Below are 15,464 nucleotides of genomic sequence, written 5' to 3' on the forward strand. Positions count from 1 at the left end.
AATTTTGGGGAAAATGAAAAGTTGGGAGCCAGGGGTTTCTCTAAAGTCCCTTCTGATATACTCCCTTAAGATTATATGGGAGACAAAAATACTTATTCGCCTTTTATTTATACTGTCATTGTCTTATATCTGTACTTTTACTTGTACATAAAATAAATACATGCACCTGAAAATTACCCAGTGCTACCTAAGCACACTCTGAGTGAACACAAAAGCCGGAGGCTATGGGTCAGCTGGTACTTGTGACAAAACAGCCAATGTGGAACCAGAAAGAGAAACGTATGACTCAGGTGGGATCTTGGAGACAAAATCGCCAAGAGAGCCACAGCAACCAACTGATCAGGAGGGTTGTCCCAAAGGAACAGTCCATTTCCAGCGTTTTCACTGCAAGCCTTGCTGGGAAGCCACGAAGACTTTCCCTCTTCTGAACTAGTTCACAGGTTTTAAAAATGTTTTGCTTTTTTGTGTTGCACCCTCCCCCCCCCCCCCCCCCCGCCACTGGTGTTATAAAAAGATATTGGAACTCCAACCCCAATCCAACTTAAAAGGCGTCCCAGCTGAAATCTTCCCCAATTCCTTCAAGGCGAGAACTAAGAAATGGGAGGAGAGCTCCTCACCAACCTCCACCGGGATTTACATGCTGACTTACACCATCTTGTTCCTTCCTAATTTCAAAATTCCTCTTCCAACATTCTTTTCTGCATCTCTTCCCTGCGTGCAGGGGTAATCTTGAGATTCAAGATTCAGAAATGTTTAGACATGTTGATGAAAAGCACAACTGCTGTCTCTCTAGACAATTCGGAGCCTCTGAGCAGGGGACGAAGTGTGGGCGTGGGGACTGGATAGACCTGTGTTTGAACCCGGCTTTGCCTGCTACTGGTTTGCGACACTGGGTGGATTACTAAACCCCTCAGAACACATTTTCTTATCTGTAACACTGAGGTAATGCTGCCCCTCAGGGCTGCCATAAAGTTCAAATGCAGTAACACAGGGGAAGTACCTTGCACAATGAGACCCCGTAGGAGTTCACTGAATGTTAATTCCCTTCTTGGGCCCCATTCCCTCTTTCACCCAGCCAGGAATCATACTCATTGTCAGGAGTCTGGAAAAGGTGCCTTTGGACCCTGGCCAAACCCTTTCATACCATAAAAGAAACATGATAAAAATCTGGGGCTGGGCGAGTTAATGGGGTTGTGTTTTGACCAGCTCAAACATACCAGCACATAGAAGACACTGCTTACATACTCAACCTGATTTGTCAAAGGTTTTAGAACAACACCTCACATGCCTCTATTCCCACCCTTCTTCCACTTATAATCTTTTAAATTTTATATTTGCTGCTGCACTATGATTTTAGCTATTCTGTTATTCTCATTCTCTCACCCTGGGATCGACACATATCACCATGAAGAAATTACGAACTCAGTACAGACTTGTGAAGAAGTGAACAGATGAATGGAGAAGTGAAAAAGACATCAACACACTGTTGGAATAATTCCTAATATGGTGGCTTCCTAGACCAGTTCCAAAACAACACTAGAACCATGGAGAGGTGGAGAGAAGGTGTAAGTGCTTTTTGCTTTCTAACACAGCCATGGGAAATCAATTTAGTTATATGTAGGTTCTGGAGTCAACATGCCTGTGTAACCTTGGTCCAATTACTTATCCTCTCTAAACTTTATTTACCAATGAAGTGATCATAACAGTTCTTTTGTTATTGAGTTGTGATAAGACTGTATAGAGACATATAATTTAATATATAATTCAGAACAAAAGATTCACACAGGATGAGAGTGAAGGGATGGAAAAAAATTTTCATGAAATGGGGAATGAAAAAAAACTGGGGTAGCAATACTCATATCTGACAAAAAGACTTCAAAATGAAGGCCATCACAAGAATCAATAAAGGTCACTACATAATACTAAAGGGATTGATCCAACCAGAGGATATAACCTGGTAAACATATATGCACCCGATATAGGAGCACTTAAAATAAAAAAAAAAAAAAATAAAAAAAAACTTCTAGAGGACTTTAAGGGAGAGACTGACAGCAATACAATGATAGTAGGGGACTTTAATACCCCGCTGACTTTACTAGATAGATCCTTTAGACAAAAAATCATCAAGGAAATAGTGAATTTAACTGACACACTAGATCAGATGTATTTAATTGACTTTTATAGAACATTTAACCCCAAAGCTGCAGAATATACCTTTTTCACATGGGTCATTTTCAAAGACAGACCACAAGTTAGGACACAAAACAAGTCTTCACAAGTTCAAGAAGATTGAAATGATATCAAGTATCTTCTCTGATCACAGTGGCATGAAATTAGAAATCAACTACAATATAAACACTCAAAAACATTCAAACACATAGAGGCTAAATAGCATGTTATTAAACAACTAGGGGCCCGGTGCACGAAATTCGTGCACTGGGTGTGTGTGGGGGGGAGTGTCCCTCAGCCCAGCCTGCCCCCTCTCACATACTGGGAGCCCTCAGGCGTTGACCCCCATCACCCTCCAATCGCAGGATCGGCCCCTTGCCCAGGCCTGACGCCTCTGGCTGAGGCGTCCGGCCCGGGCAGCGGGGACCCGCAGCTGCAGCGGCCCCACGATCGTGGGCTTCACTTTAGGCCCAGGCAAGGGACCTCTAGGTCCTGGGACTGCCAGCTTCGACTGTGCCCAGCTCCCATCGCTGGCTCCACCCCTACTTCCTGCTATCACTGGCCAGGGCGGCAAAGGCACCTGATTCTCCGATCATAGCTGGGGGGCAGGGCAAAGGCGGCCCCTAGGGCCGCCTTTGCCCTGCCTCCCAGCTCTTAGCTCCCCCCTGGGTTTCCGATCACTGTCAGTGGCAGGGGGCTTCTTCCTGCTTTCCCTTTCGCCTCCCTGCATTGTGCCTACATATGCAAATTAACCACCATCTTGTTGGCAGTTAACTGCCAATCTTAGTTGGCAGTTAATTTGCATATAGCCCTGATTAGCCAATGAAAAGGGTAGCTCGTACGCCAATTACCATTTTTCTCTTTTATTAGTGTTGATAAGTGGGTTACCAACGAGATCAAGAAAGAAATCAAAAGCTTCCTGGAAGCAAATGAAAATGAACACACAACAACCAAAAATCTATGGGACACTGTGAAAGCAATCTTGAGAGGGAAGTTCATAGCACTACAGGTCTACCTCAAAAAGCAAGAAAAATTATTAATAAAATAAGCTAGCTAACCCAATAACTTAAAAAATTAGAAAGAGAACAACAAGAGAAGCCCAGAGTAAGTAGAAGGAAGGAAATAAAAAAGATAAGAACAGAAATAAATGACAGAGGTTAAAAAAACAATACAAAGGATCAATGAAACCAAGAGCTGATTCTTTGAAAAGATAAATAAGATTGATGAACCTTTAGCTGGACTCATCAAGAAACAAAGAGAGAGGACCCAAATAAATAGAATCAGAAACTTTCTTGTCCTGTTCAGTGTGTGCTTATAAAAAAAACCTTTCGTTCTGAATAACTGTTTGGAGCTCCCTTCAGTTTGCTAGGTGGGATGCTGCTCCATTCATGAATTGTTCAATAAAGCCAATTAGATCTTCAAATTTACTTGGTTGAATTTTTGTTCTTTAACAATATAGAATGTTCTTAGCAACTTTATTTGTAATAATCAAAACCTACATACAACCCAAATGTCAAACCACATGTTTATAAATAAATTATGGCACATCCATATGATGGAATACTATCCTATATAATAAAGAGGTAATATGCAAATTGACCATCACTCCAACACACAAGATGGCCACCACAAGATGGCCAGCAGGGGAGGTTGAGGGCGACCAGGCCGGCAGGGGAGGGCAGTTAGGGGAGACCAGGCCTGCAGGGGAGGGCTGTTGGGGGGACCAGGCCTACAGGGGAGGGTAGTTGGGGACTACCAGGCCTGCAGGGGAGGACCGTTGGGGGCAACCAGGCTGTCAACGGAGGGCAGTTAGGGGTGACTGGGCTGGCAAGGGAGAGAAGTTAGGGGTGACCAGGCCAGCAGGGGAGGGCAACTGGGGGAAATCGGGCCGACAGGGGAGCAGTTAGGCGTCGATCAGGCTGGCAAGGGAGTGGTTAGGGGGTGATCAGGCTGGCAGGCAGAAGTGGTTAGAGGCAATCAGGCAGGCAGACAGGTGAGCAGTAGGGAGCCAGCAGTCCTGGATTGTGAGAGGGATGTCCAACTGCCCGTTTAGGCCCAATCCCAACGGCATCAGGCCTAAACGGCAGTCGGGTATCCCGCGAGGGGTCCCAGATTGGAGAGGGTGCAGGCTGGGTTGAGGGTCACCCCCCACCCCATGCATGAATTTTGTGCACTGGGCCTCTAGTTTATTCATAAAAGGCAACAATTTATTGATACACACAATATGGATGGAAAGGAAAATACTGATGCTGAGTGAAAGAGGCCAAAGAGGAGCACATGCTATATGATTCCATTTATTAGAAAGTCTAGAAAATGCAAATTTATAATAACAAAAGCAGATCAGTAGCTGCCTGGAAATTTTGAGTGGTGATGGATCTATTAATTATTTTGATTGTGTGGTGCTTTCACAGATGTATTTATATGTTGATACTAAAATTGTACTCTTTAAACATGTTCATTGCATATTAGTTATGCCTCAATAATGCTGGAAAAAAGTTAAGGGTGTGGTGGGGAGGTTGACATCACCTAAGTGGAGTGGTGAATGACTTCTGTCTTTAAAAGAGCCTTGATGGAGAAACAGAACCACTTCTGTGTATACTATGGCTCTCTAAGAAACAATCATATGATAAAGTACCCTACTGAAATAAGGCAGGAGGAAAGGAGTTCTATTTTTATTCTGCTATTAAACCAATATGATTTCTAATAGCAGGCAGGCAATGGACAGAACCAAATTAAAGTTCTGCTACTGGAAGCAAGGGTAATTTTAACCCTGTCAAGGATCTCATATTGTGGGTCTGCAGCAATATTGAACCGTGATTGCTGCAGAGGCAAAGTGGCTGCCTATTGACCTGCAGTGCAAACTTTATATGTGACACTGCTCAAATGGGCATGTCTGCTGCTTCATAAAGCCGCTCCCAGAGCAGCGAGGAGATGGGGCTGCCCAGATCAGATCCTATTATTGTTGATTGCTAACGGGATTCTCCAAAGAAAAGGATTCCCCAGGTAGGGGTTTTCAATTTGGAGCCTCAATTACAAAAGGATCCAGCTGGGTGTTTGGGTCTGAGAACCCTTTCAATAGCTTAAGGGCCCTTTTGTATATGTGTGTGTGTGTGTGTGTGTGTGTGTGTGTGTGTGTGTGTGTGTGAATCTCTAGTTTTTAATTGCCTTTTTATTCACCACCCTTAAATAGCTAATATAATCTTAGCATTCTTTACTTCTACCTTAAAGATAATTTCAACCAAAATGTGATGTATTCTCTAAACTGGCAATTTGGCTTTCATATCCTGGTTCTGTCCCTCAAAGTTCCCTCAGAAATAGATACTGGTTCCCCTGCTTGTGCATCTCCACTTTCCTCATTTCCTGTCGGGTCTCCATCAGCACTGGCCCCAGCAGTGCTGTGGCTCGAGGGCCTGTCAGTGAGGAACAACCTCCCTTGCTCTCAGCCTCATCTTTGCCTGTATTTCTTTGAAGTCTGGTTGGAGAAGGGGTAGGGGCTAATAATGTGAAATGCAAACTCACTTTAGCAGCAGCTCCAAGAAAACTACCACTATCCCCCGTTTAGGTGACAGAACATTGTCACGGGGCCTCTACAATTTTTGTTAGCAACTTGTATTTTCCTATGTTTGTGGTAATTCCCTGGAAATGGAGGCTGTTTTCTTCCTATATTTTTATTAGAAAAATACCCTTCAAAGAGTACGTCTAGCTTTTTAAACAGACAAAAATGAATACATGAGCGAATACGTGCATGATGACACTTTAGTCATGTTTCCTTGGAAGTCAGAACCATCAGCACGTGTCATCATTAAGAGGCAACAACATCCTTGCAAAAGATGAGATGATTTTTTTTAATGTTTCATACAAGTTTTAATGTCATTTAGCTTTTCTTCCTAGTAATGATTTCATTTTAGCACCAATTACCTTCACACCCTAAACCTCAACACAGCCATGGAGAAACAGGACATTTAAATTTCTATCATAATTACAGGTTGCAATGGCAATAATTGCATAGAAAGATGAAAAGAAACTTATGTGGCAGGTTTTTAACAGACACATCCACCACCCAGGTCTGCAACAGAAGATTTTAAGAATCCTGCTTCTCTGGGAGGAAGAATCCATAACAGAATATGAACCTATTGAATAATAATAGATCTGGTGGCCCAGAGTCATAGACCCCCCAATAATAATTCCAAATTCTTAGAAAACTACCAGATCTTTATCTGTTACTGTACAGATTGGTAGGACCTGGTGAAGCCCAAAAAATGGGCGTAGGAAGCAAAGTGGCAACCCCTGAGGATGATATTCAAAATCTTTGACCAGAAAGAATTTGCAATATAGCAACAACTTCCACAAGCCATTCCTAAGTCTTCTCTGCCCATCCTGATGGGTCTGCTTTCAAACATGCAAACAAAAGAGAGCTGAGTCTGGGGCAGACTTTACAGCTGCTTGGAAGCCCTCTTCGGTGGCGTTCCAGGTTCCATATGATAAACAGGGTCATCCAACCTGCTCTCGCTGCCCTCCTTGTAAATGGCTTATCCACTGAGATTATGGGTCAATAAAAGGCAGAGAATGGGATGGCAGGACACAGGCCTAACTGAGCATTTTGAAAGGACCCTGGAGCAAGAAGGGAAATGAAAATAAGCAGAGCCATTAGCTTTATGGCTCCAACAGCTCTAAGGCCAGAGAACCAAAATGACACCTTGGCCTGTCCAATTGCACTCCTTTAGGGGTCCATGATCAGACACTGGCCAAGAAATCAATGTCTCAATTGTAATAACCTGGGCACTGGAAAAGAGATTGTCCTCAAAGGCCCTATGCAAACTTTTCAACATCAACTCAAATGCTCCCATATCAACCCCCAGGGATTCCCCCATATGGGCTCTCCCAGAGTTAACGGGGCTCTGGTAAGCTAGTAACAATACAGCAGGTCCTCAAATAATGTTGTTTTGTTATAACCTTGATAAAAACAAATCAATTCCCAGCCAAGGACACTATCTGTGTGGAGTTTGCATGTTCTTCCCACGTCTGTGGGTTTCTCCTCCCACACCCCAGAGATGTGCACGTTAGGTGAACTGTGGCATCTACACTGTCCCAGTCTGAGTGTGGGTGGGTGTGAGTGACCCTAGAGTGGAAGGGCGTCTTGTCTGGGGTTGGTTCCCGCCTTGCACCTTGAGCTGCTGGGACAGGCTCTAGGCATCTGTGACCCTGAACTGGAATAAACAAGTTGGTAAAGAATTACCTGTTTTTATTAACGTTTCTTAAATGTATGTATAGCTCACATTTCTTTCAATGTTTAATATTAGAAGTGTTTTGGATCTTCATTTAGAAATGTAATGATGTTTCTGCAACTAGAAATATACTGTAGGAACTCAACTCTTGTTTATGTCACTTATCCTATGGTATGACTGGTTTCATTTTAAATCCTTTTGCTCAAAGTTGCAGTATCCAAGAGCCTACTGACGTTAAGTGAGGACTTTCCTAGGACAGCCAAGGGGAAACTAAAATTACTTGAGCTGTGCTTTCTCCTTTCAACCCCACCCTCACTGGACAACAAAATCCTCAGAGTAAAAAGGAAGTGTCCATAGTGGGGGCACCTCAGAAAGTTTAGAGAGAATTTTACCTCAATGAGTACAAATGACTCTGGGACCTTCCACTGAAAAACATTCCTGTTTTTGCTCTGTAACCCAGCACCAGTCAGTCAGTAGGGGGAGACCTCCTTTCTAAATTAAAAGGGCTAACATGTGTTGTTTCCAATAGAAACCTCCCTTTAGAATTTCCTGACCAGCCTGAACCTAGTCTTTTATGTTCCTTGGTGTCTCTTCTTGACATAGAAGAAGAAGAATTCCAACAAAGGTCCCCTAAGTTAATCAAAGTGGCTGAAAATCTAAGGACTACCTTTTTAAAAAAAATAATGTTTTTATTGATTTTTTTAGAGAGAGAGGAAGAGAGAGGGATAGAGAGATAAAAACATCGATAAGAGAGAAGCATCATCAATTGGAAGAATAGAGTGCAGAACCTACAGAGACTCTGGTAGACATAATTAAACCTCTCCCTAAATTATCTCAATATCCATTGAAGCCTGAGGCCATACAAGGCCTCACACACATAGAAGACCTAATTGCCGGGGGCTAACTGTTCTCTGTGCTGAGGACAGGATGGCGACTTGTCCAGGATTTGAGGGACCTGAGAGCTTTTAATAACATACAGATTCCTCGGTTCCCAGTTCTAACCCAAACACTGTTGTTGTCAAGTTCCTCCAGACTCAGCGGCTCACTGCTGCAGACCCCTGTGCAGCCTGCTTCGGCATCCCTGCGGACCTCACAGCCAACGTCTACTTGCCTTTACACGGAGTAAGTGACCGTGTACCTGGCAGTCATGCCTCAAGGGTACAGAGGCCCCTCTTATTTCTCCTAAGGATTTCCCCGAGATTTAAACATCCTCCAGGTCCGCAGGGCAATCGGCCTTTTTACAACGTGTAGATAACCTCTTGTTGAGCTCAGTTACCAAAGAGGTGTCCGTGGAAGATTCCATTTGTTTGCTGCAACAGTTCACTGAAAAGGACACGAAGCCTCTAAGGAAGCATTTCAATGATCTTTAGATAGTGCTCATTACCCAGGCCGTGATCTCAGTGCCGAAGGAACGCAGCTGTCTCCAAAAGGAATGAAGCTAAGCCAGGGATTTCCTAGACCCACAACTAAGCAACAGCTTCGTGGATTTCTAGGCTTAACTGGTGACTGCCGATGCCCTCACAGTGGCAAAGAAGCTGTTAGAAAAACGTGTTTCCCACTTAGGGTGTCCCTGCCACAATTTCCAATGATCTAGGCACCCACTTCCTTGGGCAAATCAGGTGAGCCTTGATGGAAAGACTTGTTCTCAGAATTATCACTGTCTTTATCACCCTCGGTCACCAGGCAAGGTAGAAAGAATTAATGGGGCCCCCAAATTTAAAATCTCTAAACTTGCTAAAGCTACTGGACTCCCCTTGCCTACTGTATTACCTTGGGTCTTGCTGAGTGTTCACAGTACCTCCTTTGGGAAATATAATCTCACTCCACACAAGACAGTCACCAGCAGACCCATGCCTATTGGTTTTCAACCTTCTGTTGATCCCTTGCTGTCTCACGCTAGTAGGACCAGCTGCCGTTAAGTTTCTAATGCTCCAACTTATCATCAATAGGTTAAAGACACCACCCAGATCCCATTTTAAAGGATCCTGTGGGTCACAGCCTAGAGCAGTGATGGCGAACCTATGACACGTGTGTCAGATTTGACACGCAAACTCATTTTTTTGGTTGATTTTTCTTTGTTAAATGGCATTTAAATATATAAAATAAATATCAAAAATATGTCTTTGTTTTACTATGGTTGCAAATATCAAAAAATTTCTATATGTGACACGGCACCAGAATTAAGTTAGGGTTTTTCAAAATGCTGACACGCCGAGCTCAAAAGGTTCACCATCACTGGCCTAGAGCCTGGTGACTGGGGATTCTAGACACATCATCAGAGGAGCCCTCGAGCCCCACTGAAGGGACCTTACCAAGTACATGCTCCTGCCCACTGATGCTGCTGAGCTGTAGAAGGCCCCAAGCTATGGGTCACAGCTAAGGAAGGCTCCACCTGACATTGCACAGACACTGCACACCTACGACTCACTTTAATGAGGAAGAGAAACAGCTGACATCAGTGCAGACTGCTTCCACCCAAGGCACGAGATCAAGACTGCGCACTTTAACCAAACATGAAACCCTTTCTTCTTGTCTCTTTCCTTCACCCCAACCTTGGCCTGGAGAGATGATGCCATCCATCACCGCCATCTCCCAGACCATTGCCACGGTGGGGGGTTACCTGTCAGACGTGGGACTTGTTATCAGAACTCCAATCTGGCCATGAACAGTGCACAGTGGAGGTGGCCAATGCCTGGCAGGACTTTGTCCTCAGTGGTGATCATTCTCCTCAATGGCTGGTGTATAACAGGCCATGCCTCTTAGGTTATCCAACTGTTCACAAACCCACACAGACAGTGTCCTGGGTCAAATCCCCCAAGTTTACACTGTCAAGTTAGAAAGGACCTACCATGATTCAGAATTCACTTCCTTTGGCAGGTCCCTACTTCCCTAGTTTGCAATAAATAAAAGTAAGGCTATAATCAGGACCCTCTCCTTCGCTCTGAAAACATTGCAGAATCCACCGCTAAAGCAACATTTGCCCAACAAAAATTCTTCCAGTCTCTGTCCGAAGTTGCTTTTAACAACAGAAGAGCCCTAGATTATCCTTTAGCTGCGCAAGGAGGTGTCTGTGCTGTGGCCAGCATGCACCCGGATTAATGCTTCTAGCGAAACTGAAACGCAGTTATGTAAGATCACAGAGCAAGCCACATGGCTTAAAAAGGTGACTCCCTCAACAAGATTTTTTTTTCACTATTTGATTTTGACTGGTTTGGGTCTTGGGGACTATGGCTCTAAAGTACATTCCAAATACTAGAAATTACCCTTTTTATGTTTATCACCATAATTTCTCTGGCACATTGTGTTCTCTCAAAAGCTCTAAACACATGTTTGCAGCCACTAACCACCAAGCAAATGATCTACTTAAGATTGGATTGTCAGGGAAGGAACAAAGGGAAGGACAGTCAAGTGAACCTGTTTTTTTCCCAGCTGCCGGTAAGGTGCTCAGTTCTTCCGAGGAAGCTAAGGCCCCGGCGCTGGGGTGAGGCCCTCTTCATCCTGCGACTAGCAAGCACCACTCCCGGCGGCGCTCACCCTCACTATGGCCTCTGTCTCAGAGCTCGCCTGCATCTACTCAGCCCTTACCCTGCACGACGATGAAGTGACGGTGACGGAGGATAAGATCAATGCCCTCATTAAAGCAGCTGGTGTAGATGATGAACCTTTCTGGCCAGGCTTGTTTGCAAAGGCTCTGGCCAGTGTCAACATTGGGTGTCTCATCTGCAGTGCAGGAGCTGGTGGCCCTACCCCTGCAGCTGGTGCTGTACCAGCAGGAGGTCCTGCCCCCTCCACCACTGCTGCCCCAGCTCAGGAGAAGAAAATGGAGGCAAAGAAATAAGAATCTGAGGAGTCTGATGATGACATGGGCTTTGGTCTTTTGACTAAACCTCTTTTGTAACACTTTCAACAAAAGCTGACCTTAACGGGGAAAAAAGGAGACATATGTAATACTCTTTGTAATATTTTAAGCAATAAAACAATTAAAAAATAAAAAAGCTGACCTGGGGGGGCGGGGGAGGCGCAGAGAGTGAACCTGTGAATGTCACAGGGATTAAGCAAAATCATGATGACCTATGACTATCACACCTGTGACTATCACACCTGTGACTATCACACCTGTGACTATCATACCTGTGACTATCACACCTGTGACTATCACACCTGTGACTATCACACCTGTGACTATCACACAGGGAATCTGAAAGCTTCCAGGACTGCAGAGCTGGAGCTGAGTGTGGTGCTACTGCCTTCAATTTGATCACATCTCCAAGTCAAGCTGAGAGTCTGATCAAAAGGGAGGGACTGTTACAGAGAAAACCCCAACAGGCCCAAATGGAGTCCCTGTGCTACAGCCATGACACCAAAGCAAGACTTAATATGGGATCTAATTGCAGTTTCAACCTTCTCCAGGAATGTAATCGCAATCAGTCTGGGATCCTCTGGTCAGGACCAAGGCGGTAATCTGTCATGTAGGACTTCGCATCTCCCTGAGAAGGCTGAGCACTCTGCCTGGAAAGGCCTTGGCCTTCCCCACCTCCCCTGTTCTATACACGCTCCTGGGGGAGGCAGGCACAGACGTGCACCTGATACACTTTCTGGTCTGGCCTTTAGGGCCTGGGAGGGGGTGGGGGGCAAGCCACCCTAGGAACTGGGAGTTGGTGCAAGCCCGAGGCTGCCAGCCACAGCCACCGCACCCTTGCCAGTGGATTTGTTTCAGCCTCTTAACCCGGATCCACCAAGGCACCCCAGGCAGGCGGAAGGTCACCAGAGGAAAGGAAATGTCGTTCTCAGCGTGGCCTAAGCCATTTGTCAAGGACCAGAGGAAGTCGTGAGAGGCTAGTAGGTCACCCACAGCCCTGGTGATGTCTTTCCTAAGTTGTGGTGGAGGCTGGTGTGGCTCTTTCAGGAGCCTTCTGTCCCCTCGTGGGATGGCCTGGGTCTTCCAAAGAGGACCTCCTGACACTGGTCCCCACCTGCTCTGTCCCTCACTCCGCCCACCCCCCTTCCATGCTGGTTTGCCCCTGTGGGGCAACGGGAGAGCCAGGCCCTTCTGGACTCTCCCTGCCGCTTCCCCCGCCTGCACTTGAACCTCAGTGCAGCCGCGGCCTGGCACTCAGAGCCTGAACAGTGCCCTCGGAGGGGTTTGCCCGAGGAAAGGATGGTCTGTGCCAGTGAGCTCTTCTCCAGCCCCGGCCCACGCCCCGACTCACCACCAGGACGTGCTCCAGAAGGTCCAGGTAGCTGAGGGTGCACTCCGTCCCATACCGCAAGGCTCTGGCGCGCACGTCCTCGCTGACATCGGGGTGGAAAGATGCTTGCTGGAGAGAGAAAGGAGCGTTGACATCTTAAAACAGAAAGAACCAGCTGGTGAGTGAACCGGAGGACCAGGTGGGGTCCCTGGCCCGGCAGTGTCCTATAGCCTGGACCCTGGATTCTGGAACTCCTGCTGCCTCACCTTGGTGACCTCTGGGAAACCTGTCCTGACCCCCTGGATAGTGGGTGGTCCATCTCCACAGCAGGCTCCCTCCAAGTCTGTGTCTTGACATTTTTAGTGCCCTGGAGCCAGACAAAAGCAAGTGAATCTGGTCCCTCTTATCTTCCTTTTTCCTTTCTCCCCCTCCCCACCCCACCTTTTATGAAATGTAAGAAATTCCCCAGACACTGAGAAGTTCAGGAAGGATTCATGATTAGGGCTTACAGCAGGAGATGTGTGGCCCCAGGGTCAGCTGTGTCTCCTTAGAGCCGTGAGAAGTCCTGCGACCCCTCCCTGGTCACAAGCTAATCGCCGCCAGGCCCTCTTGCTGTGACCTGACTACGCCGGGGTCACAGTGAGTCGCCCAACCAGGCCCTCTGGCTCCTGGGAACCTGCAGACAGCGAGCTCCCCAGGAGCCTCGGGCGCCTCGCATTATACAGGCCCAGATAAGCCAAGCAGGACGTATGGTGAATGAACACTTGGCGCTTTTTCCCGTGCCCTCGTGACCTGCGAGGTGAGTCATTCACAATATATCATTTCAGATGGCACACCCCCTCCAGGGTTGCTGGATCAGCTACAGAATGCCCAGCTGAATTTGAATTTCAGGTTAATAATGACAAAAATGTAATGTAGGTAGGGGACACCTTATTTTTAATTTGCTAAATCCAGCAACCCTACCCATTTAACGACCTTTCTTCCTTGCATGGCCTCACTCGGGAAAGAGCTTGAGAGGGCATACAAGAACACATAAAAAACTGTAAATAAGTCACAAATCAGGACAAATGGGAATCACACAGTAGGGCAGTGATGGCAAACCTATGACACGTGTGTCAGAGGTGACATGCAAACTCATTTTTTTGGTTGATTTTTCTTTGTTAAATGGCATTTAAATATATAAAATAAATATCAAAAATATAAATCTTTGTTTTACTATGGTTGCAAATATCAAAAACTTTCTATATGTGACATGGCACCAGGGTTAAGTTAGGGTTTTTCAAAATGCTGACATGCTGAGCTCAAAAGGTTCGCCATCACTGCATTAGGGTAGCAGGTCAAGATGGACGGGGTATAGTAACCGGACTCCACATTTCTTCCAGTCAAGCCCCCCTTCCTAGGATGGGGGTGGGGTGCTTGTGGAACACCCGTGGGCTCTCCCCATACCTGACAACCTGCCCCCACCCCCTGAGAGAAGCAGGGACAATTCAATGGCCAGCATCTGTCATTCATGAGTCTGGTTTTACTCATCTGAGACAAACTGGCCTCGGAGGTAGGAGCCATCGCATGCCCGTAACCACAGCTTAACCATATTACGAGCCACGCTCTTCACTGCCACTACATTGTATCATCCTCGTTCCCGTGTCTCCAGGTGTGAGGACAGAGCCCCGTGTCCGCTCTGGTGAGACACACTTGGGGAAGATGCAGACAGCGATGCTGCCTCGTGTCACCTCCAGCGGCTGATGTGCAAGGCCCTCATCCAGAGCCATATGGGAGCTAAGGCCGAGGTGCTCTTGTCCACTGCTGCCGGCTCTGTAACTTGGCAGGGCACTTTGGGAGAGCAACCTAGCAGTAATTAACATGTCCTATCATTTTACCCACCAAATTCTAACTTCTGGGAGTCTTGCCTAAGGAAATAATCCAAAACAGAGAAAAAACAGATATGCCCAAAGATGTTCCTCACAGTAAAGTTTATGATTAAAAAAAGAAAATGCAGACAACCTAAATATCTGATGATAGGGTAAAGATGGTATTCATTAACAGAGTACTTCGTGGTCGTTATAATGGCTCATAGAAACACAGAAGCAGCCATCTAATGTTAATTGTTAACAGTAGATACAAAATTGTATATAATGTAAACCCATGCCCATGGAAGTAAGATCAGAAAGCAGCAGACACTAGAATTAATTTAGGGCGTAGGAAAGTCTCCACCTAAGGAATTAGTGTCATCCTTCCTCTCTGATAAAACGGGCCAGTATATAACCTACTGCACTTCCATATCTACCCTGGATTCCCTGCTCAGCCTGGCCCGCTGCTTGGCACAAAGGTTCCTTCTCCATCCACCATTCAGCATCCCTCGTATTCTATATATTTCCCCATTGCATGCACCTCACTTCCTTTCTGCAAAGGGGTGGAAATGATGTAAATGTCAGCCTGCTAAATAAATCCTATCTCAGCAGGAGCCTCAGGGCTCAGCAGTGACGCTTGTCATCAAGCCTGGCTGTTATTTTGTCCTGAAAAGTGAGGATGGCCCGATCCAGGGAGGAGATGAGGCTGGGCCAATGAGTCTTTAAAACTTAACCTCCCCCGTTACCCCCCTGCAAGCAGAGGAATGTGTATGAAGAAAGAGACTTGAAAATCTGAGCTGCTTGCAGTTTACAGCTTGACCATTTCCTTCCAAACTTCCCCTTTTCATTGTGTGTCCGTAATGGAGACAAAGGGCCTGTAGCTGCTCAACCACAGTGACCCTGACTGCGCGCAGTGGCTGGGAGGCCACGGCAGCAGAGACAGACGGGCTGCGAGCTCAGAGACCTGGTTCCAGTCCTGGCTCTGAGAGTAAATAGCTGTGTGACCTCGGTCATGCCCCTCAGTCCCTCCAAGC

The 15,464-nt window shown here is 46.1% G+C and overlaps 2 protein-coding genes across 15 annotated transcripts in view; one reads left to right on the forward strand and one right to left on the reverse strand.

The window, feature by feature from the left end:
• TLN2 (talin 2) overlaps nt 1-15,464 on the reverse strand; it is a 421,164-nt gene that overhangs the window by 22,212 nt on the left and 383,488 nt on the right. For all 14 annotated transcript variants that reach the window (XM_059699497.1, XM_059699520.1, XM_059699515.1 and 11 more), the window contains one exon: nt 12,605-12,712. In XM_059699497.1, coding sequence (XP_059555480.1) covers nt 12,605-12,712 — 108 coding nt within the window. The remainder of the gene's footprint in view (nt 1-12,604; nt 12,713-15,464) is intronic.
• On the forward strand, nt 10,902-11,282 carry LOC132218545 (large ribosomal subunit protein P1-like). Its single transcript, XM_059669909.1, has one exon. The coding sequence runs from the start codon at nt 10,936-10,938 to the stop codon at nt 11,230-11,232; it is 297 nt and encodes a 98-aa protein (XP_059525892.1). The 5' UTR covers nt 10,902-10,935; the 3' UTR covers nt 11,233-11,282.

This window comes from Myotis daubentonii, chromosome 1, assembly GCF_963259705.1.
Source record: "Myotis daubentonii chromosome 1, mMyoDau2.1, whole genome shotgun sequence".
Classification (NCBI taxonomy): domain Eukaryota; kingdom Metazoa; phylum Chordata; class Mammalia; order Chiroptera; family Vespertilionidae; genus Myotis; species Myotis daubentonii.